This window comes from Sciurus vulgaris (assembly GCF_902686455.1).
Source record: "Sciurus vulgaris genome assembly, chromosome: Y".
Classification (NCBI taxonomy): Eukaryota; Metazoa; Chordata; class Mammalia; order Rodentia; family Sciuridae; genus Sciurus; species Sciurus vulgaris.
In genome coordinates, this window is record NC_136481.1 from 1,041,552 (window position 1) to 1,068,993 (window position 27,442).

Below are 27,442 nucleotides of genomic sequence, written 5' to 3' on the forward strand. Positions count from 1 at the left end.
CATTTATTGTGTTCTTTGTATTTTGGGTGTAAAGTTTTTTAAGTTCTTTATAAACTTTGGAGATTAGTGCTGTCTGAAGTGTGTGTGGAAAAGATTTTCTCCCACTCTGTAGGCTATCTTGTCACATTATTGATTGTTTCTTTTGCTGAGAAAAAGCTTTAAAATTTGGATCTGTTCCATTTCAATAAATGCTTTTATTTCTTGTGCTGTGGGGGTCTTGTTAAGGAAGTCTGGTCCTAAGCCAACATGATGGAAATTTGGGCCTACTTTTTCTTCTTTTTGGTGAAGGGTCTCAGGTCTAATTCCTAGATCCTTTATCCATTTTGAGTTTTGTGTAGGGTGAGAGATAGAGGTTTAATTTCATTTTATGGCATATGGATTTCAAGTTTTGCCAACATCATTTTGAAGAGGCTATCTTTTCTCCATGGTAAGTTTTTGGCACGTTTGTGTAGTATGAGGTGACTATATTTATGTGGGTATGTCTCTGTGTCTTCTATTCTGCACCATTGGTCTATCTGTCTATTTTGGTATCAATATCATGCCATTTTTGTTACTATTGCTTTGCAGTAGAGTTTAAATTCTGGTATTGTGATGCCTCCTGCATCCCTCTTCCTGCCCAGGATTGCTTTGTCTGTTCTAGGTCTTTTGTTCTTCAAGAAGAATTCCATGATTACTTTCTCTGTTTTTATTGGGATTTTAATTGGAATTGTGTTAAATCTGTATAGCACCTTTGAACGTATGTCCATTTTGATAATATTAATTCTGCCTATGTAAGAACACAGGAGATCTTTCCATCTTCTAAGGTCTTCTTCAATTTCTTTCTTTAGTGTTCTATAGTTGTCATTGTAGAGGTCTTTAGATTGATTCCCAAGTATTTATTTTTTTAGGTTAATGTGAATGAAGTTTTTTTTCCTCATTTCCTTTTCAGATGTTTCATCACTTATGAATAAAAATGCTTTAGATTTATGCATGTTGATTTTATAACCTGCTATTTTGCTGAATTCATTTATGAGGTCTAGAGAAGTTTTCTGGTGGAGTTTTTTGAATCCTCTAAATATAGAATCATGTCATCAGCAAATAGTGACAACTTGAGTTCTTCTTTTCCTATTGGTATCCCTTGTATTTCTTTGGTCTGTCTAATTGCTCTGACTAGTATTTCAAGGCTGATATTGAATAGAAGTGGTGAAAGAGGGCATCCTTGTCTTGTTCCAGCTTTCAGTTTTTCTCCATTAAGAGAGATGTTGGCTGTGGGCTCAGCATAGCCTTTACAATAGGTATGCTCCTATTGTCCCAATTTTTGAGAATGAAGAGGTGTTGTATTTTTTTCAAATTCTTTCTCTGCATCAATTGAAATAATCATACGATGCTTAAACTTAAGTCTATTGATGAATTACATTTATTGGTGCCTGGATGTTGAACCAAACTTGTATCCCTGGGATGAACCCCACTGATCATGGTGCACTATCTTCTTAATAGGTTTTTGTATGTGATTTGCCAGAGTTTTGTTAAGTCTCTCTAGTCTTCAGAGATATGAGTCTAAAGTTTTCTTTCTTTATGTGTCTTTGTCTGGTTGTGGAATCAAAGTGATACTAGCTTCATAGAATGAATTTGAAAGTGTTCCCTCCTTTTCTATTTCATGGAACACTTTGAGGAGTATTGAAATGAGCTCTTCTTTGAAGGTCTTGTAGAACCAGCTAAGAAACCTTCTGGTCCTAGGCCTTTCTTTGTTGGAAGGCTTTTGATGTCTTATTCTATTTCATTGCTTGGTATTGATCTGTTCAAATTGTGTATGTCCTCCTCGTTCAGTTTGGGAGGAGCATATGGCTCTAGAAATTTGTCGATGTCTTTGAGATTTTCTATTTTGTTGGAGTATAGATTTTCAAAGTAGCTTCTCGTTATGTATTTCAATGGTGTCTGTCATAATAGTTCCTTTTTCATCAGGAATTTTAGTAGTTTGGATTTTCTCTCTCCTTCTCTTTGTTAGTGTGGCTAAGAGTTTATTAATGTTGTTTATTTTTTTCAAAGAACCAAATTTTGTTTTGTCAACTTTTTGAATTGTTTCTCGTTTCATTTTCATTGATTTCAGCTCTGATTTTAACTATTTCTTGTCTTCTACTGCTTTTGATGTTGCTCTGTTCTTCTTTTTCTAGGACTTTGATATGTAATGTTAGGTCATTTAGTTGTTGACTTTTTATTCTTTTCTTGAGTGCACTCTTTACAATGAATTTTCCTCTTAGTACTGCTGTTATAGTGTCCCAGAGATTGGATATGTTGTATCATTGTTTTTGTTTACATTGTAGTTTTTTTTTGTAGCTCTTTCTTAAGTTGAGGAATTTCACCTTTCTTTGTATTTTATTAGTGTTTGTATTCATATTATAAATGAATGTTGGATCATGTCAAACTTTTGCTGCATTGGCTGATTTTTCTTCTCTACTCTGTTGACATGACACATTACCTTGATCTTAAATAAGAACCAGCTTTGTATGACTGAAATTCCATTAATCATGGTAAATATGTGTCTTAATTCAATTGATATTTTCTTTAGAGATTTTGCATCTTCGTAATGATGAATTTTAGACTATAGTCTTATTTGAACTCTTCATGAAGTTCCCATGTTTAGTATCAACAATTTTTTTGTTTTGATCTAAAATTTCCAAAGGTTCTTACATATTTTCTCTGAAAATTAGTTTTATGTTTTATACCATTTTATTAGTTTCATACTTTCTCGTAACTACTCATCTCAGCACTTCCATGTTGGCATAGGTAAGGGGCATCCACATTTCCCTTTGTGGTGTTCTGCTTAAGTAGAGTATTTTATAAAAGTGTGGTTTTAGTGAAAATACCCATTTCCTGTTTCTATAATTAGAGAAAATAGGCTTTGGGGAAACCATTTTTGTTATGTTTGTTCACGTTTGGTTTTTAGCTTCTTCAGAAGTAAATAACTCTGTTCAAAAACTCACTTCATCATTCACTAGGACTTAATTTCCTTCATTGGTTTACCTCATCACTCCACCTTTCAGAGTCTTATCTTTTTTATTTAGAAAAATAGGAAAAAGTACATTGCAGAACATTGCAGTACACTGCAGTATTTTTGGTAAGAATATTGGAATTATGTTTTGCACTTGAATAATTTTAGAGTAATTCTAAATAAGAAGAGTGCTTAAGAAAGTACATTTTCTTTTTTTAGATTTTCAGGGTCTGCAATGATATTTTGGAAGACTCAACTGCTTTGTAACCAGTTATGTTAAAACTGTCTTGTGATACCTGGAATATAAAGAAGTTGGGAGATGGGGGACAAATGTTCAAGGCATGCTGATTTCTTTAGTTTTTATATTTGCTGATTCTCTATTTCCTTATCTCCCCCTCATTTTGTCCCTATATTTTGTCCTTAATGTTATAGTATTTTCTTCCACATTCCAACTTCATCTATGCTCTCATGATTCTCTATTGTTTTTTCTTTCTTGTCCCTACTTTTATTAATTACCCAACTTAATCTGAGTTTTCTTTCTTTTTTTTTTTTTTTTTTTCTTGTTTGTTTTTTTTATTTCTTTTTTTTTTTTTTTTTTTTTTTTCTCATTTTGATTCTGGGGATGCAACCCAGGTCCTTATTTGTGCTAAACACATGCTCTCTCACAAGCTATCCAGTCACACTTATTTATTTTAACACAGACACTTTTGTGAAACATTTGTGTATAACATTTAGCAACATTTACAGAACTGTACTTTGTAAATAGGGAGTAATAATAATACAGATAATAAATAAATTCCATGTGAATTTAGGGAAACCATTGAATTTTCTCAGAATAAGAAATCAGGATTCCTTTGTTAGATCATTGATTTCAAACTTCCTCTGCTTAGTTTCAATATGAAAATATTTTGAAATTGGTAGCAATGGGTTCCAACATGAAATCTCTGTTGTCCATATGTCCTATCCATCTGGAAGGCTGAATAGATGAATCTTTTCAGGGCCTATCCTATGACACTAGATTTGTGTAACTGGATATTTTATAGTGTAGTGTATCTGCTATAAATGCTGCTTCTTAGTTGTACAGCTGGTGCTCCAGTTAGCACAGAGTTGGTAAGTGCTACTATCTATAAAGGAAGGAGTGGTAAGCAGACTTCAGAGTCTCTTAGAGAAGGTATTGCAAGTCTAACCAGAATATGAAAAAAACATTTTAGAAGAGGTAGGAAAAAAAAATCAGTATATTTCAGTGTGGAAAGAGGAAAGACTCTATGGTAGTGTTGCTGAAAGTTTTACTCCATGTATTATTTATATGATATTCATATGACTAGAAACCAAAAATGGACCATAGTAGTTGGTGCTTGAAATAATAGTGACACTTATTTCATTAAATTTTCTGTATCTTGAATGAACAATATTATGACATACATTAAGCAAAGTTTGTGGTGAAGAGTGAACACTAAAATATAGTAGCTTGAATACTGTGAGATGATTATTTTGGACAATGAAAGTGTATTTAATGGGTTTATGTCAACAGTCACTAAATACTGGGGGGACTATATATGTATTTGTAGAGTGTTTTTTATACACACACACACACACACACATATATATATATATATATATATTTTTTTTTTTTTCAGTGTAGGGTGTAGAGGAAAGAAAAACAAATAGGATAGAAAAGAAATACCTCCTAAAAAGGGTGGTATCTGTGCTGAAACAGGTAAGGTAGTAGGCTTAATAGGCAGACAGGCATTGATTTTATTCCCAAGAAATAACCAAAAGTTGCTAGATGGAAATGGAGAAGATAAAAGGAGTTTTCCTACATGTAGCTCTAGGTAAACCGGTAGAACAGAGACGGGTAAACAAGGTAAACAGATATCTTGAAGGGACATTTCAGCCATGTGAGGATCTGGGGTCAAATCTAAAAGGTAAAGCAAGCATAAGGAACTAATTTTGTCTTTGGATGGAGCAAAAACTCAACATGATAAAAAGTGTGCTTTAGAAAATATAAAAGTGGACTCTAGAGAAAGGTAGAGTCACAAATGAGTTGTAATGCTTTGATATGAGAAATATGTCCTTGTTTTACCTATCATAAAATTCCACCGTGTACTGACAATGGTACAGTCTATGGATGTGATATATAATCTTTACTACTCAAATAAGAAACAGCAATAGTAGTAATCATGGTTATTGGCCTAACTAGGTATGACATGTATGAAAAGAATATTGTTGCTTTTGCTGAAATTAAAGGATGCTAACTTTAGAATCATTGGGGAAATGTGAAAAATATTGAAGTGTGTATATTTGCCTTTCTTAGGTTTTATTTCCATGTACTTCTAATTTAAGCCCTTTGACTAATCTTTGACTATTTCAGAAGTCACATTACCTTTTTCTATCTCCAATTTCTGCTTTTCCCTTTGTTCCCATTATTTTAAAAATAGTTATTATTTACTTATAGGGACATGAAAAACTTCCTGTAAAATGATCAGACTATATCTTAAAATATTAATAGTACAACAGGCAATTGAAATAAAATAATTTACTTATCTTTTAATAAGAAAAAAAGAAACCATAAAGGTGAATATGTAATTTTATTGTTCAAATAAGAGAATTGCAGGTATATTTTAAGAATTAGTCAACATCTGTTAACCTGCAATATTTTGCACTCCTTTGTTAGATCAGTTGTAATTAGGATGATGTTGGTATGAAGAAGGTTGATGAGTTGACCTTGAAAGCGAAGCAGATGTATCAGCTATCATAGGCATTGGGAACCATGGGTTGCCTGCTGGTAGCAGGTTAGAAACAGGAGCCTCATTGGCTGATAAATCAGGATATCTAGTTGGAAAAGTAGAAGGCTCCATCATCAGTCCAAAATAACTGTTCTGTAAGGGAGATATGATGTGGTATTGAGAAGTAGAAGTTGTAATGAAATTCACAATGTGGCCATTTGCTTGAGTGTAGCTGCTATGTGAGCGCATATGAAAAGTGGTCAACTGATTTAAAATAGCATGTTCATCTGTTACAATTTGCTCTGATGGTCTAACTGAAGTTGATGATGGAGGAGAAAAATCACTTCTGATTAGATCAGTTGTATTAGCAATTCTTTGGCTGGTAGAAGGCTCCTTTGTTAGAGGCACATTTAAATTTGTAGAGGTTGAAAATAAACTTTCTCCACTAGTTTCAGCAATTAAACCAGAATTATGATTATCCACATTACCCCCTGCTCTAAGATGCTTCCTGTTGAGATCTGGAACTAATGAAGCAGATACTGGAGAAGCATTTTTAATCCCGACTCTTCTTTTCATTCTTACTAAAAGTTGGGGACAGCCTCGTTTAAAATTTGGATTATGATAGAACTGTAACTAAAACCAAAGGAGAAAGTTATTCAGTGACATGTTAAACCCAGTGATAACAGACAGTAACAAACCTAATCTTATAGAATCACATTTCATTTTCAGAAGATAAAGTAAATGTCATCATAAGTAAGCATGTTTGTCTTAAAATGCACTTACAGGGAAACAAACAACAGTGAATACCACTCTAATAAGTGGTTTCAGCACCTTTATTTACAGTTCACTGGTAAAATTTGAAGTTGCTTGCAAATTTCTCAAAATCATAGGTATTAACTGTCTTTACTGGTTTGAAAATGTTAACTATTTTAACCTTAATATTTTATATAACTTTCAAATCAGATTCTACTTTGTGTATTAAAATATGTAAAAAATAAAACATACATTTCCTATATGTGTCAAATGAAAAAATTTGAATACCTTGCTTAAAACAGAAACTTCTTTTTCTTCTGCCAAAAAGTCAGCTAGAGAAGCAGATCTTTGAAAATTCTGTCTCATTTTACTAAATCCATAAAGATTAAGCTGTCGAACTAAACTTTTCATACTATCAGTTTCAAATATTCTGAAAGGGGCCTTTCTTTCCAAAACTTCTTTTTTAAAAAGCTCTTCATTAATTACTATAGAAGTTCCATCCTCATCCCACCAAATAGACTTAAATTTGTCACTTTCAACTATTTTCCAAAGTTTTCTGGGAAAGGTCAGAGAAAGAAAATCATTATCTTCATCTGGTTCAGAGACACAAAATGTATACCGTGGTCTTTTTATCAAGGATCCCTGAGACAACACCTGAAAAGCATTTTCCTCAATCAGAGTCCTTAAGTCTGAATCTTCAGTGAATGTGTGATCACACAGTGGAGATCTGTTGGAAGTTTCGGAACCAGCTGATTCATCTTTAGGAGAAATATCTTGAATTTCTGAAGAAACTTGTGCCATCTCAAATAATTTTTTCCTCAGCTACTTTTCTCATCTGCATGGTTTTCAACACTGCAGCTTCAAATGCTGCCTCAGTAGGCCTACACAGATAAATTAAACCTAGGTCATCATAATAGTTCTCAACCTAAGTAGTTATGACATCACAAGATGACTTTGGTTTCCTAGCAATTAATATGTAACAGTCAACCCAAAGTGTTTTTCCTTCCCACTCTAAAATTTATCCAGCTTAAATAAATTTTAGACTGATTACTAACATTTTAATTTTAAACTGCTCACACTACTTTTATGGTGTAATTCTTTAAAATCTCATTTTCACAGAAATTCTCTTCAGTCCCGAAATAAAAGTTATTTGCTTCTTTACTTACTCTTACTAGCTTTGTGTAAAGAGGATAGAGTCTAATAATTGGATAATGCTAGGAAAATGAGTGAAATAATATTTAAGTTTTTTATTTATTTTTTGGTTACTTGATTTTTTTTTTTTTGTGCTACTGAGGACTGAAACCAGGGGTACTCTACCACTGCTATATTTTCAGACCTTTTTAAATTTGAGACAGGGTCTTGCTAAGTTGCCTAGGCTGACCTTGAACTGTGTTCCTTGTTAGTCTCCTGAACGGATGGGATAACAGGCAGGTGCTACTTGGCTAATAGCTATTTCTCAAAAATTAAAGTAACTGTCTTAACATTCCGTGCCTTGTTGACATATGGAAAAGTAAATTTATAACATCTGTATCAACTACAGATGTAGCCAATATTTCCATATTTACACCTTTTTTTGTTGTTGTTGAAGATAGTGTTCTTGACAGGTAGATATGGGCACTTCATAAGGGCACTTCTCTCTACTTGTGGTATAGGGTACTGTCTATCTGGTAATTTATATTATCTCACTTTGTGATAGCTGATTAATTCAGATATTATTTTAATGGTCTATTCATTGCTAAAAAGACTTTCAGATTTCTTGCATGGTCTACAATAAGGTCTACAAGTAAGACATAGCTTTCTATTTTTGTCTGTCTTGGATTGAGTGTTTTTCATCACTCCAAGAGTTAGATTGTATCTTTCATCTGACTCAGGAATTTTCTCAGGATTTTGTCCCTAGATTTACTTGTCTGATTTTCATTGTCTTGTGTTGCCACCTGCAGCAACAGAGACCGTGGGAAAGAATCGGAGGCGGACTGGGAATGACCAACTTCTTTATTTTACTTTAGGGGTGTTTCCTTGCTCGCTTACTTTGCCTTGTGGGACAAGATACCGGTGGCTCTTCCCATCCAAGTGCAGGTCTTCCGGGCTAAAGTGCGCCCCCGGGTGAAGTGCCGGTCTTTGGCATTAATTGGAGGTGGAATGTGCACATTCTGCCCGTCCCAATCCCAGAACCTTCTGTCTCCCAGCCTCAGCAGCTGTGAATCAGTCATTCATCCCTGCGCTGGCCGCCCAGGGGCACCAGGCGCATCCTCTGCCTTCGGTGACAGCGTCCTGCTCCTGGGGCAGCCCCTTGGGGGTGGAGGGAGTGGGAAGGGCCTGCGGCCGCCATTGCTGGGGCCTGGAAAGTCCCCTCTGCGGGCGCTGTGCCCCACTGCCTCCGCGCCAGGTTGCTGGGGCTGCAGTGCGAGCGCAGCTGGGTCATCGTGAGTGCGTCAGGGCGAGGGAGGAGGCATCGGGCGCCAGCAGGTAGGCGCTTCCTGGTCTCCTCCCCAAACAGCCGCAAGCATGCCTCTGCAGTCTTGAATCCATTCATTACCTTGTGAGGAATTACTGAAAACTGATATTCTAACATTCATCCATTAGTTGGACAAAAAAATTTTGTATTACAGAAAGAACATTCACTACTTTTTTAGATTTTAGATTAATGAGAAATCTCTGTTCTCATTATTTGAAAAATCTAGGCAATATTTTCTTTGGGAGTCTGATTTTGGAATTTTTCATAATATTTATACATTGTGAAAATGAAAAAGAGCAGTCAGTTGTTTTGGAGAACTGATTTTTTTTCCCCCCCTTTTCTTTTTGGTGGTGCTGGGGATGAAATCCAAGGCCTTGAATATGCTAGGCAAGCCCTCTTCTATGGGGTTGTATAACTAGCCCAAATAACGTGAGATTCTCTTTTTCTCTGGTTATTTATGATAGATACCATGTCCAGTTTTATCTTTTATTCTCTTAAGCCCCATCAGCTGGATACCCAGGGATTAACAAGGCAATGCCTTCACTCTTCATTTCAGATCCTTTTAATCAAGGAGTCTTATCAATCCTGTTTCACTAAGAAATGTACTATATATAAATGTACTATATAGTTTGTACTATAAACTTCTGTGAGCTCATGGTATTATTTTACTGATACAACTGTTTCATCTAGAAGGTTTTTTATATGGTAATTGTTTTTACACATGTGTTAAGTAACCCAAAGAAATGACAGTGCCAAGATTCTACCTCAGAAATTCTGGGTCCCAAGTTTTTACTCCCAACCAGAGAGCTACTTAAGAACATTGGTTGATCCCTTATCATTTGGAAGATTTTTTACTTTGAAACTTAATTTGTCTATATCAATATAGAGTTGTCTATGTAACACTCCAGCAGAACACATCTCTTTATTATTTTTTTTATCTCTTTATTTTTATCCTGTATCTTTATATTTAGTGTGTGCTTCTAGCTGGTAGAATATAGTTGAACTTTTTTTATTTGTACCCAATATAACATATATTGCATTTTATATACTTTGGGTATATAAATCAGTTACAGTTAATGTGTTCAATATAGTTTTCTGTTTGTTTCTTGGTTATTTCCATTTCCTCTTTGTCTATCAACTTCTCAATTATTCAACTATTTTATTCCATTTTATCTACTTTCTTGGCTTATAAGCTATAACTGCTTAGTTCTTGCTTTGAGGTTTATAGTATACATCATAAACTTACAATCTACCTTTAAGAGATAATTGTACTTCTCCATATACAGTGTAAGAACTTTACAATAATGTTTATTTTTCTTCTTCTCAACAATTGTGCTGCTTATCATGCATTTTCTAATTCTTTATGCTATATATTCCCAATATGTATATTTTTGCTTCACTAGTTAATTCTCTTTTGAAGAGATCTAAATTAAAGGTAAATATTTTACCAATTTAACTGTGTAGTTCTCATTTTCAGTCTTCTTTATCATTTTATAGATTCACATTATCTTGATACGACCTATGATAGGCATTTGATAAAATTAAATTTGTTACAGTAAACTCGCTAAAATTTATTTAAAAATTTAAGACTTTTATTTTAAAGTGTCTTGTGAGAATAATTATTCAGTTGTGAAAAATGAAATAGTCACCAATTTAATAAAAATAAACCTTATCCATATTTAAATATATAACTCCATAAAACAGTAATACCATATTTTGTATGAGGAGAACTCATTATCACCTTAAAGTACAAAATATTACAATAATATATATATATATATATATATATATATTTTTTTTTTTTTTTTTCTTGGCTGGGGGAAGGGGTTGGGGACTTGTATTGAACCCAGGGATATTCTACCACTAACCAAGACCCACAGTCCTTTATTATTTTTTATTTTAAGTTGGTAAGGATCTCACTAAATTTCCCTTTCTAGCTTTCATTTTGCAGTCCTACCTCATACTGCCAGCTTATGAGGCACATGCCACCCACACCTAGCTAACAATATCTTTAAAAAAAAATTTGAAAGCATAGGTTTCTTAGATACCTACTACCTACGGATTTAGAATCTAATTCCTCCAATGAGTATTTTTATTACAAAGACTTCTGAAGTTCTAAATTCTGAAAGGCAGAGTGTTAGTCAAATTTCCTACTGCTGTCTCTTGTAACAGCACTTGTGAAGAGAAGAAAAAATAGGGTAAATACATCTGTTGTGTTCATTATTTATTTACCAATCTTCCTTAGAATTAATATTTAGCACTACAAAGATTCTTGTTAAATGAAACTGTTATCAATGTAGAAAACAAATACATTCAGTTGAGGAGTTTGCTATTTCCAGTTATTTACTGCATTAATCAAGTGTAAATCTCATAGTTCGGACTTCTATTTGTGATGTCTTACACATTACATTAGTTCATGTTATTTTTTAAATTGGGATTTAACCAAGTATGTGCTGTCACTGAACAATAGCCCATTCCTTTTTATTTTTTATTTTGAGACTCGGTCTTGTCGCATTACACAGACTGGATTTGAATTTGTGATCCTGCCTCAGCTTCCCAAGTATTATAATTCTGTACTATTATTCCTGACTGCACTGTAGTGTTCTTGAAATTATCTCTTATAATTTTTAAAATATTCTTTCTATTGATAATTATCTCAGTTTATCTGTACTATCATAAGTAGAGAAAAATAAATAAATATGTTTAACAACTCCTGGTCCCCAGTACCCTGCCCTACCAGTTTAATACTACATTATATTTTATGTTCATATTTTGGATTGAAAGACTAATCTGTGACTTATAAAATGCCAGTAGTATTTAGCTGTAGTCATCTTGAACTCTAAACCTATACATAATATTTTTATTTTTAGAAAACTTTATTCTTTTATGTATTTCATTTATTTTACTTATGTTTCATGCATGATAAAAAATTCACTTTACTTTGAAAATTAGAAAAAAGCTTTTTTATTATGGGAAAATTCACAGAGAAAATATCATTGAATGATATGGTATTCAGTTCATTTTCTGTAACTAACATTTTCAGGACTGATATTACATCAGTTTTTTTTTTTTTTAAATAATGAATGTATTATTTACCTCTCTGTCATTTTTTATGTATTTATTTTTTATAGTAGGAATTAAATTGAGGTGATTTACAACTGAGCTGCATCCTTGGCCCTTTTCATTTTTTATTCTGAGACAGAATCTTGCTAAGTTGTCAAGCCTGGCCTCAAATTTGCAATCCTCCTTTCTCAGTATCCTGAGGTATATACATCACTAGTTTTTTTTTTTTTTTTAACTTTCCCTAATTACTCAGTTATTTTCTAAATTTATCCAACTAATTACTTCCTTTAAAATAGTGCATTAAATGATTAAATCAAAGAATATCTTCTTTGCATTGTGTCCTTAGAAGAGATATCAATAAGATGATGTGCTAGGAAGCTGCAGGCTTTGACTTTTTTTTTTTTTTTTTCTAGAGACAGAGTAAACAAAAATATGTGAACTGAAACACTTAGAGTTGACAAGCTACAGCTCCTAAACATAAAATAAGAAGAAAGCTAGCAAAAGGGTTGGAAAATTCATATTAGTTTGTATGCTGATTCATTTCTATTTTTTGTCTTCCTTTCATGTGCATAGTATACACACAAAAAGGAAGAGACCTTCCATGCTAAGACTCATTCTTGGGATGGAAACAGTAGACTATGTATTCTACCTTCTGGCTTTTCTTGGTGCTGCCTGAGGGATTTGTTTCTACCTTGCCTGGTTAGAGTGCTAACAGGATGAATGCCTTTTGCATGGTAGATAAGCACTGTGCCACTAAGCTACATAGATTCTCAGACCCAGTGACCTGTTATAAAACTATTGAAAAAAGAGGCCAACAACATGGCATATTAGAACTGTAGTAAGATAAGAAAGAAAAAGATATGGGAAAGAGTTGAGGGTGCTTTTGCACTAAGTTTGCAAAAAACAGGTGAATTGTTATTTTTTCAAATGCCCAAATTTTGGCAAAATAAGGTATACAGAAAGACAGGAAATATGATCCCAAGAATTAAAGGAAACATCCTGAAAAGAACCCTAAAGAAACCCAGGACCTAAATTATATGATTAAAAAACTTAAAACACCTGTTTTAAAGTAGTGAACTGAAACTGAACATACATATAACAACAAATATCATAAAAATCATACATGAATTTAAGAAAATAAGCAAGGAAACAGGAAGTATGAAAAAGAAATAAACAGGTTCTGGAACCGACAACTATAACCAAATTCCCTAGAGAAATTTAACAATAGATTTGGTTAGGCAGAAAAAATTTACAATAAACTTGAGACAAGTCATTTGGAATCACTGTCAAAACCAAGAATGAAGAAAAATGAAAAGAGCCCACAGCTACTGGTATACTCTGAAGTGGATCAATATATATACATTATGAAAATTCAGAGAGAAGATCAAGGAAGAAGCAAAGAAATTAGTTTAAAAAAGGAGTCACTAAAAACTTCATAAATTTGAATAAATGAAGATAATAACTTCAAGAAGCTCCCTGAACTCCAAGTAGGAGAACTGAAAAAGATCCACACTGATTCAGCTGTCAAAAGTCAAAAACAGAGCAATAATAGTCATCTATTACATAGAAGGAAACTCCTATAAGACTGTCAGTGACTCTCTTATCAGAAACCTTGCCAACAGAGGATAATGGGATAATCTGTTCAAAGTATTGAAAGAAAAACTGTCAATCAAAAAAAGACATAGAAAAAAAATTTTAAATGCAGTAGAAATTAAAATTTTCTCAGGAAAAGCAAATGCTAAAGGAAATACTAAAGGAAGTCCTTCAAGTTGTCTTAAGAAAGATAATCAGCCTGAATCTTTAAAAATGTCCTTTAAAATTAACTAACAGTCTTTTACTACTATGAGTTGAATTGTATCTTTTCAACATAGATAAAATCATAACCACCAAATTTCAGAAACTGATCCTATTTAGTATCTTAGAAGAAGTAGTTGAATTAAGATGTTGTCTTTAAGATATCAAAATAAATGGTGTCTTTATTAAAAGGGGAAATTTAAGTACAGAGACAAGTACTCAGAGAAATGAAGACAATGAGGTAGAAATTGGAATGACTTAGCAGCAAGCCAAGGAACTTCAAGGATTGCTTGTAAACCATAGGCAACAGATAAGGCAATTCTTCCTTAAGGGTGGCACTTCTACCACCTTGATTTTTTGCTTCTAGTAAAAATCAAATAAGTAAATTAAAGTCAATGATTAATAGCTTAGTTTCTTCATCTGTGGAATGAATAATACTACTTTCTTCATATATGTACTTTGTAAATGAACAAAAACTGTGATTCTCTAGGAATAATCAAATGGAAATGTTAAAAATAAAGTTTTAGGGAAAATAATATGCTAATATTTACCAAAAAAAAATGGGGTACCATCACAGAAGAAGAGATATTTCCAGAAAAGAGTCTGAGGAGTTCCCAGAGAGAAGAGAGACTACCACTTAGGACCAGTGGGCTTCTTGTTAGATTTGATGTAAAAATATTTCAGGAGCACTAAAGCATAGAGAGTTATTTAGGGAAGTTAAATACACAATTCAAGGGAGAAAGGGGCTATCCAAAAGAGTTGCCTTTGGGGTAAAGTAAGAAGTAGACACCGAAGGGAAAATATGAGCTTTCTCAGAGGTAGAGACACCAAGCTCTTAGTCTAGGGAATTAATATTTATAAAGGGCCAGTGCTATGGGTCAGAACAGCAAAGAAAGCAGGGTGGAACTAATTTTGCACGACTTTTTTTTTCTTGCATATTTCCCTCCTTTTACCAGAATATGGGCCAAGAGCATGTTGCTTAAGCTCAAGATTTATAATGGTGCTTTGTGCATCTCAATAGTTTGTTGGTGTTTCCATAGTATTCATTGTATCTGGCTCTTTATCCTAGGTCTCTGTCTCATTTCTCCTTCTGAAGCCTTGATCCCTCAATCTTAAGGGGAAAATATCTGTCTTCTGTTACTTCTGGACTGACAAGGGGCAATGACACTGCCTAGTCATGAGTCAAAGCAGAAATGTAGTTACTAGAGTTCCTGATAGTGGTTACAGATAGGTGAGGTGAAGTAAGTTTTTATTTGCCTGTATAAATCTCAGTAATTAAATGGTTTTTTAAAGTATGCCTATCAGATCAAATTGACTCAGGGCAAACTTTCAGCAGATTTTAGTAGATTTTTTTTTCTGATATGTGTCAGACCCTCTTCATAAGACCTCTTTCTCTATAACCTTTGCCTTTCTCTTGGTAGTTCTGATTCAAATGCATGCTAAGTTATATTTAAAAGGAAAACATTTTTTTTTCTTTAAATGTCTTTTTATTTGTACTTTGTTTATATTCTCCTGCCACATATTTAAGATCAAGTTGGTCAAAATTGACCTTGTTTCTATCTACCATCAAGAGTTTGATTTTTTTTTAGGGGGCCATCTTGAGACCCTGTGAGAAGCTCTTTACTCTGATGTAGGACAGATGAGGCTGGACATCTGAGGAATTAGCAGGAAGCAGGTTTATTTTAGGCTGCAGAGGTCCAGAGAAATCTTGCTCCTTAAAGTCTCTGGACCATGAGTCTGAAAATTCTTTGAATTTTATACACAGGAGAAGGAGTGGTTTGATGATTTACATGAAAAGTGCTATTGTTCCAATTTTTCAGACTAGATAGGTGTTTCACAAGTCTTTACCACAGAAAGTAGAAGTAACAATTCCTGTGCAATATCAAGTTAGCTGGAAAATTTAGCTTTTGCAAATCAAAGTAACTTAGCATTCCCAGAAAGGAAGTTCCAAACTGCAAAGTGTTCTTTGCAAAAATTTTTACTGATATTCTGAAGTAAGAACAGTTATAGTAAGGATCTCTTGAGAAGCTTAATTAAGACTTATTGATGGAGGAGAGGGTGCCACTATAGCTCCTTAACCTTTCTCTATCAGATGTGCCATCTGGCAGGATGGGTTAAGGTTTTGTTGACTCCTTGTGGTTTCCCTTGGAAACCTGAGGGGTAGTTCCAATAACCCTCTTTTTTTTTGCAGAATATGCACTTGTTGGTCTCATGTTTTCTAGGGTCCTTGTGATCACCCTATTCAGAAGTTGAGTAACTCACTGGAGTTGCAGGGCCTATAGAGGCCCATTGTTTCCTGGTAGAAAACAATGTGTCCCAGCTGACTTTGCGGGTGGTGGTCAAAATATTGGCTGCTTTTTTCTTGAACCTTTTATTTCCTTGAATTTAATCTACAAGATTTGGGTTTTAAACACCCAGAAGACCAGTTTCACCTGTTTTGAAGTGGGAATATTGGGTCATAACTCAATATCTTTACTCTTATAGTTACCCCTTCTATTTAATTGGGATCAGTATTAGCAGTGTGTTAGCATTAAATCTTATCTGCCCCAAATTAATGTAGGTTACTCTATTAGAAGTAATATTTTTGAAAAAACATTGACAGGTAAGTTTCCAAATTATATAAGAAAAATTCAAGATTAAATTAAGAGCGAAACCATTTAGTTCATATAATAGTATTGAACTAAGAGATATCATTTCTATGAGACATTATTTCTATAATAACACAAATGTATATTTAATATTTAGTCTCTACAAAGAACTGTTGGCTTATTAACTCTATCATATCCTTCATAAGTTTTACTATCTTTGAAAACTCCTTTCCAACCTTTTCATGTCTTTCCCAATTCTCCCAAACATTTAGTTGGTTATGTATTATATCTCTTCATTTTGAGATTGTGGTGAATTGTAACAAGTCTTTCCTTTTGTTTCTGAAAGCTTGGTCTTTGACCCTGATGCCAATGTAATAATAAGGACCTGGTTTTGAGAAGGAAAAAGATATTTTATTGCTCCACTAACAAAGAAGAAACACAGGAATTTTCTGTACCAGAGGCTATGTTTCTCACTATCAGAGGGAACAGAGAATTTTTAAAGAAGTGATTCAAAGGCTATATTCCCTGACCAGGGAGCAAGGAGTTGTGTCCCAGATATATTCTGATGGGGATGAAAGCCATTCATTAATTTGGAAGAGGAGTAAGAGGAAAAAAATGTCTGTTTAAAAGTGGCAGAGCAACAAAGGCTGTATTCAAAGCATGAGGTAGACCATGGTGACATTTGGAACATAACTTTAAAAGAGCTGGCCTACTTTGGTTCTATCCTGATATGGTGTACACTAAGAGGAACCGGTCTCTTTACAAACTTTAATCAAAAGTGTTTTATCTCTGAAGCTCATCTTGGCTCTTTTTAGAATAGAATTTTAAAAAGTTCACATATATTATTTCCTGAGTCTATCTGAATAGCAGTTAACACAACATTACATTTCAAATATGAATCACACAGATAGACTAAAAGAGCTCTTTACTCCCCTATTGTGGAAAACTGGTAGAATGTTTTGATGTTCCACATGGTTAGTCATCATAAACAAATCAGTCTGTCTATAATTTATTTGCCAAACATACATCTAAATTCTCATCTCGGTATTAACAGAACTTGAAATCTTTATATATTGCTTACATATTGCTTCCTATTACAAAACATTGAGTGACACAGAAATCTCCAACTGTTTTTTTTTAATTAAGTTTTAATTTTTTACAGGCTTCATTTTGATTCATTTGATTCATTATACATCATTTTGTTTCTATGGTTGTGCACAATGTAGATTCATACCATTCGTGTAATCATACATGAACATAGGGTAATGATGTCTGTCTTAAGTTTATTATTTTTATATAAATCTGAAGGATGCTATCGTTACTAGCAACTTTAGTTTAGAGAATACCAGTTTCCTAAAGTACTCTCCTAAGTTTTGTTACAGGCAGAAATTGGTTTGGTCCAAGTTCCACGGAATTGGAGAATGAAGGGAGGCAAGCAAGAAAATTTATTATGAGGCAGATAAAGTGCAGAACTCATGACACTGTGCACAGAATGGACAAGGTTGCCATTGAATTATTTTGGCATGCTCTTTTATGGATTTCTTTAAATAATTTATTTCTCCCTATTCTAATTGGTTTCTAGCTATTACTGGGGTTTTGAGCTATTTGAGTGGTTGTTTCTTATCTAGTTTATCTCGCTATTTCAAGGTCTTACTCTGAATCCACTGTTTCCTTCCCATGTTCCACTTTCATAGTTAAGTGGTGATGCTGTTCTTTTAGCTCGTCCTGTTTTGTTAATCTTGTTTTGAAATGTCTTTTGCATGACCTCTTTCCTGACCCCAACCCTATCCTGCCTATAAGATCCCTAGTTCAGCTTTACATTTTAAAAGCCTGTGTAACAGGACTGATATGTAAGAAAAGCAGCTGAAGGGGAGAACACAATAGAATGTTACTAGCAATTAACACTGAAGTGTAAAAAACTTACACCCCCCTGACAAACAGGCGATAAGAAGGAAGGTGCCCACCTGACCCACAGAGACGAACTGTGTACTTGCCAAAAGGCACTCAGCCAGTGGAGACTTAGCAGCCACAAAGGGACACAGGAATTTGGGGACTTTTTAAAAAACCCAATGGGAGTCAGTGAAGTCAGTCCTGACAAGTAGTGGTCACGTACCCTTTTTCCTTAATAATTGTTCGCACCAAAGATGTGTGGTCAGTCCACACCAATTGGCAATGATACAGTGCCTTTGAATCAGGGATACAAGCTAAGTAGACTGCCTGCTTGGTATACCTGTTATGATTTTGATTATTGTGCATCCTTCTGTGTGTGGAAGTAAATTTCTTGCCTAGAGGACAGACTTTATTGGTTCAAATGTTTATTTGGCCCAGGATCCCCAATATTTCCAGCGAAATTTATGTTGTCATGTAGACCTTAGGAAGAAAACATTTATAGTTAGCAGTTGACATTTTGTATTTGAATTCCCCAAAGTAATCCAATATTTGTCTGCTAACAAACATTTATGAAGATTAATCCCATTTATAGTGAATCGAAATTAACCCATTTTAACTGTCAACTTTTGGTTACCCCTGAAAACTTACATATGAGACAAGGCTAGTTAACATTTGAAGCTATCTATTTCTGCCCAAAATTAAAAAGAAACCAAAACCAAAACCAGAGTCCTCAGAGCAATGGACATTATGCTTTAAACATTTTATAGAAACCGATACTTTTTTCCCCCTCTGGTATTGTGTATGTAACCCAGGGTCCCTTAACCACTGATCCACATCCTTTTTATTTTTATATTTTGAGATAGGATCTTGCTAAGTTGCTAAGGCTGATTTTGAACTTGTGATCCTCCTGCCAGCTAGGCTGCTGGGATAACAAGCATGTCTCACCTTCTTGGCACCACTGCTTTTTTGACTAATTAAAAGACTACCTGTATTTTATCAACAAGTTTAAATTATTTTTCAGAGCTATAAGCAACCTGAACTAAAAGGCATTTGGGTCTTTTTAAAAAATGTATGAAAACTCATTTATTTTTCAACTAATATGGTAGTGTTTTAGACACTATAAGGAAAGAAGTGCATGAAGGAGAGGAAAGGTGGGTCAACAATAATACAGCCTTGGGGAGACTGTGACCCATCTTTCACTTATGCCATGGATGAGCATAGAGGTGTGAGTGAGGAATGATTTTAACATTATGTCATTGCAAGGGGGTTGTAATAAAGGGTCTTTGTGGTGTAGCCTTCATATAGAACCACGTGTTTTCAGGATTTCAATCCTAGATAATAGTTTCCTTTTTCATGGATAATGGAGTGTTTGGGGTTTCTTTGCATAATATGAAGATGTCTGGGGTTTAGGTCAGTCAGGCTGAGTCAGAGTACTCCTGCGGTGATTCTGGTTCTAAGAGGGAGGATATATTTCAAGATGACTTTGCTTAGGTCAAGTTCTTCCTAACAGACTCAATATTCAATGTACATAAACATACATTTTTAAAAACATGTACAGAAAACATTTTATAGTTTTCATGTAGTTGTACTATTTGCCAGATTTTTGAAAAACTTATCTTTAGATCAGATTGTAGATAGATTGTAGACAGTATGTAGTCTTAATACTCCATCTCAAATCTAAACTTCCAAAGGTGTTTTTTAGTTGAAAAGATAGAAATTTCCATCTCAAAGACAAGAATTTAGTTTAACTGTCATTGAAAAACTAGTCAATGTTACAGTCATCTGCTGGGAAACTGCAGCAATGCAATGACCCCCTTCTCCTTGAAAGCTGATTCTTATGAGCAAGTTGGAAAGATTTCAGACATGTTCAGAATAACACATATTAGTTTATTAAAAAGGATGGTAAGGCAGAAAAGGAAACACTCTTAAGAGAGCCATTGGGTCCTCTCAGAGAAGAGAAAGACAGCTTAGTTTTATTGGGAGTACAGGACATTTTCCAAGTTCACCTTTTGCATTTTGATGGACAGTAGGATGACATCAGACTTTTAAGTTCCCACTGCTATGATGTCTAGGTCATTTTGGACCATGTTGATTGGCTCTAATTGAAAATTGTTCTTACAGATTTTTTGGTTTGGAGGTATAATTCTTATCTCCCTGAATTCTTGGATACTTTGTGTAGAGAGGTCATGAAAATTCCCCACTGCCCTTGAGTCTCTTAAGTTATTTTTATTGCCATTTAAAGCTAAATAATGTATTCTGAAAATGGGCCACAGGACTTTTTCTCTTACTCACATAAGATAAAAACCTCAGTGGCAGAATAGCAAGGGCTATATTCAAAGCATGAGATGGAACACTATTACAGGGTGCAGATAAACTGCTTTGTAAAAATTTGTTTGACATAATACCCTTATTTTATTTTTTTTTTCATATGTGGTACTGAGAATCAAACTCAGAGCCTCTCATGTACTGGGTGAGTGCTGAACCGCTAAGCCACAACCCCAACCTGATAAATTGCTTTTTAAAAGAAAGTCTATGAGAGTTAGCACAGTGGACCCAGTTTATAGAATTCCCTTGACCTCATGTTCCCACCACTCATGTCTATTGTTTCCTATCAAATAGAAATAAAGACCTTTACAAATGGAAGTTTCTTTTGTTAAGAGTTAGGGGAAAAAATCACCAAAGTCTAAATAATCTATTTAACCAAGAAGCAGAAAAGTAAGCATCTCTGGAAAGAGGAAAAAGGGAAAAACTAAACCAAACCAAACCAAACCAAAAAACAAGAGAGAGAGAGAGAGAGAGAGAGAGAGAGAGAGAGAGAGAGAGAGAGAGAGAGAGAGAGAGAGAGGGAGGGAGGGAGCGAGCGCAGAGGGATAAGGACAGGGCCTCTCTTTTTCAGAGTTTGCACTGACTAGGTATTGGACAATCATGGAGAGGTGATAAGAAAGTTAAGAACTCCCCATTAAACAGAGGGCACACCAAGTTTAGAATTTCATGAACCCTAGTCTGTCACAGATGTCATTTGTGTGGCATTAAACAATAAATTATAGAATAAAGGAAATAATTGCAAGGGAGACCTATTCTGTTGAGGATGACTGTGGCAGTGTCCAAAGATGTCCGAACACTGATTCAATGGTTCAATTAGTCACTTATGCATCCACAAGGCAAAGTCACATCAACCATTACCATTGTTCATTCTTTTTTTTTTTTCTTTTGATATTTTTAAAGGAAAGATCTTCCTTTCCTTTAGTCCAAGTTGAGTTTGAGTAATTGCTTAAGATAGAAACTTGAATAATCTTTTAATCGCTCTTTTAAATAGCAGGGGTGAAAACTCACATAAGTTACATTTCTGTCCATTTTTTTTTCTTAATTGTAGAACAAACCTTCACTTTCTAATTTATATTGGGACAAAACTGTGGTACAGGGAAAAAAATCATTTTCCTTTTTTTCTTATATGTTCCCAGCTTTAAAATATTTCTAGTTATTTAACATGTACTTAAGGGATACATTCTCAGGGATATATACTAAATTACACATAATCTTTTATGTAATTTTGTTTTTGCTGCCAGAGATTGAACCTGGGGTTCTTAACCACTGACCCACATCCACACCCATTTTTGTGTTTTATTCATAGAGACAGGGGTCTCACTAAGTTGCTTAGAACCTTGCTAAGTTGATGAGACTGGCTTTGAAGTTGTGATCCCGCTGCCATAGCCTCCTGAGCTGGTGGGATTACAGTCCTATGCCACTGTGCCTGTCTTCCATGTGATTTTCTGAAAAGAAAAACGAAACAAAATAGAAAAATAGGCCTTGGGTAGTCTTCCAGTCCCCAGTAGGGACTGAATTTTCAAAGTCTATTCTATACCTTGTCTTTGGGTTACGGTTTGGATCTGCATTGTGTTAAGGAAAGAAGCAAATGAAGGATATGAAGAGTTCAACAGTAACAAGATTGCTTTGGAATAAATCTGTAGAGACGGATCTACGGGAGGCTATAATCTGTTTTCCACTTGGAGCCAAGGGAAGTTATAGGGGAGTGAGAGTTAGAGGTAAAATTTTGTGGTTTGGCAATTGCTGTGTAACAGTAGTCCAGCTTATGCTTTGAATATAGCCTTTGCTGTTTTGCCACAAAAAGAGATATTTTCTTTTCTCTCTTTTCTCCCTTCCCCTCTTCCTAACAGGATCCGGAGACAGGTTTTTTTTTTTTTTTTTTTTTTTTTTTTTCTTTCTTTCTAATCCTAGCCTTAGTTATCTGTCCTTGAGCACTCACCTCTAGAAGGAGATGTCCAGGACTATCTAGGAGTGATTAGCTCCAAAATTAACAAGTGAATTACAACTCCAAACAGGGAACAGGTGAATTATCTCTTTAAAAAGTCTTCTGTTCTTTCTGATGGGCAGAATCATAGCCTCTGGGATTCCCCTGTACTGCTTCTTTGATAGCAAAACAATAACTTCTTTTTCATTTTTCTCAAAACCATGACCTCCTTATTAAACTGACAATGAGGACAAGGACTGAGCTTTTAGTAAAAGCCAGGGATTATCTGGGAAGTATCCTTATGATTGTAACCTTGATTCTTTGGGTCGTGTCTGTTGATATTGCACAGGTTGTTTCTCAAAATTTCAGTATCAGGTAACAGTTCTTACCAGGTATTGTCTGGGGTTTAGTTCAGGCTAATTGTTGTTCTTGATCTGAGAGTTGTGGGGTGAGAGGTCTAAGATGGAAGATGTGTTTCAAAATGGTATTGTCTAAATCAAGTTCATCTTAATTATCACATTGTTATCAAAAACTTGGTCCTTGTCCCCAGTTCCAATCCAATAACTAGGACACTTAAAAAAAAAAAAAAAGAAAAAGAAAAAAGAAAAAAAAAAGTTCTTTTTAGTTGTACATGACATAGAATTCATTTTGACATATTTCTGAAAGCACTGAATATAAATTGTTCTAATTCAGTACCCAGTACCAAGTACTTCCCACCTCCTCCCACCTTTCCTTCTTTTCCATTTTCTGTCTTTTTAAAATTAGTGTCTTGTGGATGTACATGATAGTGAGATTCACTGTGGTATATTCATGTAAGTACATAGGAAAGTTAGGTCAGATTCATTCCACAGGAGGGCATGATTTTGAGAAAAATGAAAAAAAAAAAAAAAATTGCTTTGCCAGCAAAGAAGAAACACAGGAACTTTTGTCCCACAAGTTGTGTTCTATCTATCAGGAAGAACAGGGAGTTTTTAGGGGTGATTCAAAGGTCTCTGGAGTTGTAATTCACTAGTTAATTTGGGAACTAGTGATTTCTGAGATCTTCAGTTTCCATTCCCAAGTCTGAAAATTACTTTATTCTTGTGATGGGTGGTTACTCATCTGCCTAGAAAGGAGAAGAAAGGTAATTCTATTTCTTCTGTGATTAGTGATGGGGAGAGACTAAGGAGGGGAAAGGAGATCAGGAAGGAAGGAAGAGAAAAAAAAAACAAAACTCTTAAAAATAAGTCACAGTGGCAGAGTCTTCAAGACTCTATTCAAAGCATAATGTGGACCACTGTTAAAAAAACCTTCTAATCTGTTCCACAGTGTATTTCCCAGGGTACTCTAATATATTAAGTTCCCACTGCAGTCAGACTTTTATGTCTGTCCCAAATTGTCTGCAAAACTAAGTGTAAAGAGGGATTGTTCTGCTTCTGCTACTTTGCTTCCTGCTTTTATTACTGTAGTTTTTTCTTTTTTTTTTTTGGGGGGGGGGCGTCCTGGGGATCAAACCCAAGCACTCTACCGACTGAGCTATCTCCCCAGCCCTTGCAGTTCTTTTAACAGGTACATTTTAGCCTCTGCAAGCTTCTAAGTTCAGTAAAGCAGAACCTTTCAGCTCAAAAAATGCCAGTTTCCATTCTCCTCTACCACACAATGGGTATTTATCTTGAGTAAAATAAGAGGAAAAAAGACTATGTCCTAGGGGTACATCTTATAAGGGAAAGGTCAAGATTGGAATAATTCCCCTAAACATTAAATACAGAGTTCGTGAAAATAAACACAAGAATCAGCATGATTCTAGTTAAAGCAAAAGTTTGAGAGATCTTCCTAGAGGGCAAATGTTAGCAGAATTACCAAAACAGTTTCAGCACCATTATCAAAGCCCAAATAACGGGGTCGAACCTAACCTCAAATGAATCAGCATACTTTTCTTTATTCTGTTGTGCTCAGTGGCTCGAGACCCCACAAAGACCACCAGAGACCACGATCAAAGGAAGCAACAGACTCATTTATTAGCAAGCTCGAGTCTGGTCCTCTGCGCACTCAGTAACCAACCAGTGACGGCTAAGAGGCCTTGCACCCTGGTTCAGCAGGCTGTTCTAATGAAAGGCAAACAGTTTTACAGTGTTCTTTTTAATTGGTTAACATGTAAAATTTTATACAATGTTATTTTAAGTTCTGGGTCACCCTGACCTCTGAGAGGGGGGTTATCATTATTTTTAAGTTTGCTTTTGTGCTGCAACATCAGCCACCTGGCCTTCACAGATAAGAGGTGAAGATTCTTTGCAGTTTTTATGAGGGGTTGAGGGCAATTAGGGAAGAGCCTCCTATTTACACAGGTGTGGGCTCTTTCTATTTTTACAATTCCACAAAGAGTCAATCAATCAGGCACTGGAGGGGCTCACTTTCTGAGAAGAAAGTGGCCCTGGTTACAGAAGAGGTTTGTGTTTTATAGGTTACTATGAGGGTGAAATAATCATTGGAAAGTGAAGCAGAATGTCAGTTAGCGTAGTCAGAAAAAAGAAGTTGTAAAAAGCCCAAAACTTATTGTCATGGGGGAAGGATTGAAATCTCAAAACTGAGCCAGGGTTCACTGTTTTCCTTCTTCTCAGAGGACATTGTCGCCCATAGCTTCACTATTTGCTTTTCTCCTTCCAGGACTCATCAGCAGTAGGAAAGGGTGAAAGTCCAGTGCCGAGCACTAAGTTCCTTCAGGATTCATTATTACTGGGAAGGGTTAATGTTTATCTTATTTTTTTCCCTCCTCCCAGGCCACATTGCCCTCCTGTTTACCCTGGGGGCTGTCTTGGGAGATGTTATTTTTCATAATCCTTCAACAGAAACGAAATAAAACAGAATAGCTGGAGCATATAGTAGGAGAATTTACAGTGTTCAGAGATAGGAGTAAGGGAGAACAGGAGATAAGGTCTTACTCAGAACCTAAGAGTTAAAGCAGATGCTTAGTTTTTTTTATTATTATTAAAAATCATAAATTTACATAGGGCAATGTTGTTTGATTCATTCTGTTATTTTTTCCCTTCCTCCCACCACTCCCACCTGTCTTTTCCCTCTATACAGTCCTTCCTTCCTCCATTCTTACCACCCTCCTTATCCCTAACCCTAACCCTAACCCTAACCCTAATGCTTACCCCTCCTATCCCCCATTATATGTCCTCATCCGCTTATCAGCGAGATCATTTGTCCTTTAGTTTTTGCAGATTGGCTTATCTCACTTAGCATGATATCCTCCAATTTCATCCATTTGCCTGCAAATGCCATAATTTTATCATTCTTCATGGCAGACTGATATTCCATTGTATATATATGCCATAGTTTCTTTATCCATTCATCAACTGAAAGGCATCTAGGTTAGTTCCACAATCTGGCTATGATGAATTGAGCAGCTATGAACATTGATGTGGCTGTATCTCTGTAGTATGCTGATTTTAAGTCCTTTGGTTATAGGCCAAGGAGTGGGAGAGCTGGGTCAAATGGTGGTTCCATTCCAAGCTTTCTGAGGAATCTCCACACTGCTTTCCAGAGTGGCTGCACTAATTTGCAACCCCACCAGAAATGTATGAGTGTACCTTTTTCCCACATCCTAGCCAACATCTATTGTTGCTTGTGTTCTTGATGATCGCCATTCTAATTGGGGTGAGATGAAATCTTAGGGTAGTTTTGATTTGCATGTCTCTTATTACTAGAGATGTTGAACATTTTTCCATATGTTTGTTGATTGCTTGTACATCTTCTTCTGTGAAGTGTCTGTTCATTTCCTTAGCCTACTTGATGATTAATTATATGTATTCTTGGTGTAGAGTTTTTTGAGTTCTTTATAGATTCTAGAGATTAGTGCTCTATCTGAAGTATGAGTGGCAAAGATATTCTCCCACTCTGTAGGCTCTCTTTTCACATTGCTGATAGTTTCCTTTGCTGAGAGAAAGCTTTTTAGTTTGAATCTATCCCAGTGGTTGATTCTTGCTTTTATTTCTTGTGCTATGGGAGTCCTGTTAAGAAGTCTGATCCTAAGCCAACAAGTCGAAGGTTTGGACCTACTTTTTCTTCTATAAAATGCAGGGTCTCTGGTCTGATTCCGAGGTCCTTAATCCACTTTGGATTGAGTTTTGTGCAGGGTGAGAGATAGGGGTTTAATTTCATTCTGTTTCCAGTTTTCCCAGCACCATTTGTTGAAGAGGCTATCTTTTCTCCATTGTATATTTTTGGCACCTTTATCTAGTATGAGAAAATTGTATTTATTTGGGTTTGTTTCCATGTCCTCTATTCTGTACCATTGATCTACCTTTCGATATTGGTACCAATACCATGCCATTTTTGTTACTATTGCTTTGTAGTAGAGTTGAAGATCTGGTATTGCAATACCCCCTGTTTCACTCTTCCTGCTAAGGATTGCTTTAGCTATTCTGGGTTTCTTATTCTTCCAGATGAATTTCATAATTGCTTGCTCTATTTCTGTAAGGTACATCATTGGGATTTTAATTGGAATTGCATTGAATTTGTATAGCACTTTAGGTAGTATGGCCATTTTGACAATATTAATTCTTCCTATCCAAGAACATGGGAGATCTTTCCATCTTCTGAGGTTTTCTTTAGTTTCTTTCTTTAGTGTACTGTAGTTCTCATTGTAGAGGTCTTTCACCTCTTTTGTGAGATTGATTCCCAAGTATTTTATTTTTTTGAGGCTATTGTGAATGGGGTAGTTTTCCTAATTTCTCTTTCTGAAGATTCATTACTTATGTATAAAAATGCATTGGATTTATGAGCATTGATCTTGTAACCTGCTACTTTACTGAATTCATTTATGAGTTTTAAGAGTTTTCTGGTGGAATTTCCAGATTCCTCTAAATATATAATCATGTCTTCAGCGAACAGGGATAGTTTGAGTTCTTCTTTTCCAATTAGTATCCCTTTAATTTCTTGGGTTTGTCTAATTGCTCTGGCTAGAGTCTCAAG

The 27,442-nt window shown here is 35.1% G+C and overlaps 1 protein-coding gene across 1 annotated transcript; it reads right to left on the reverse strand.

Moving 5' to 3' along the window:
• Positions 1–5,643: 5,643 nt before the first annotated feature.
• Positions 5,644–7,248, reverse strand: LOC306652062 (heat shock transcription factor, Y-linked-like; the record flags this gene model as incomplete). The annotated part of the gene is made up of 2 exons (XM_079125152.1): positions 5,644–6,327; positions 6,736–7,248. The coding sequence occupies 2 exons, from the start codon at positions 7,246–7,248 to the stop codon at positions 5,644–5,646; spliced, it is 1,197 nt and encodes a 398-aa protein (XP_078981278.1).
• Between the last annotated feature and the right edge of the window lie 20,194 nt (positions 7,249–27,442).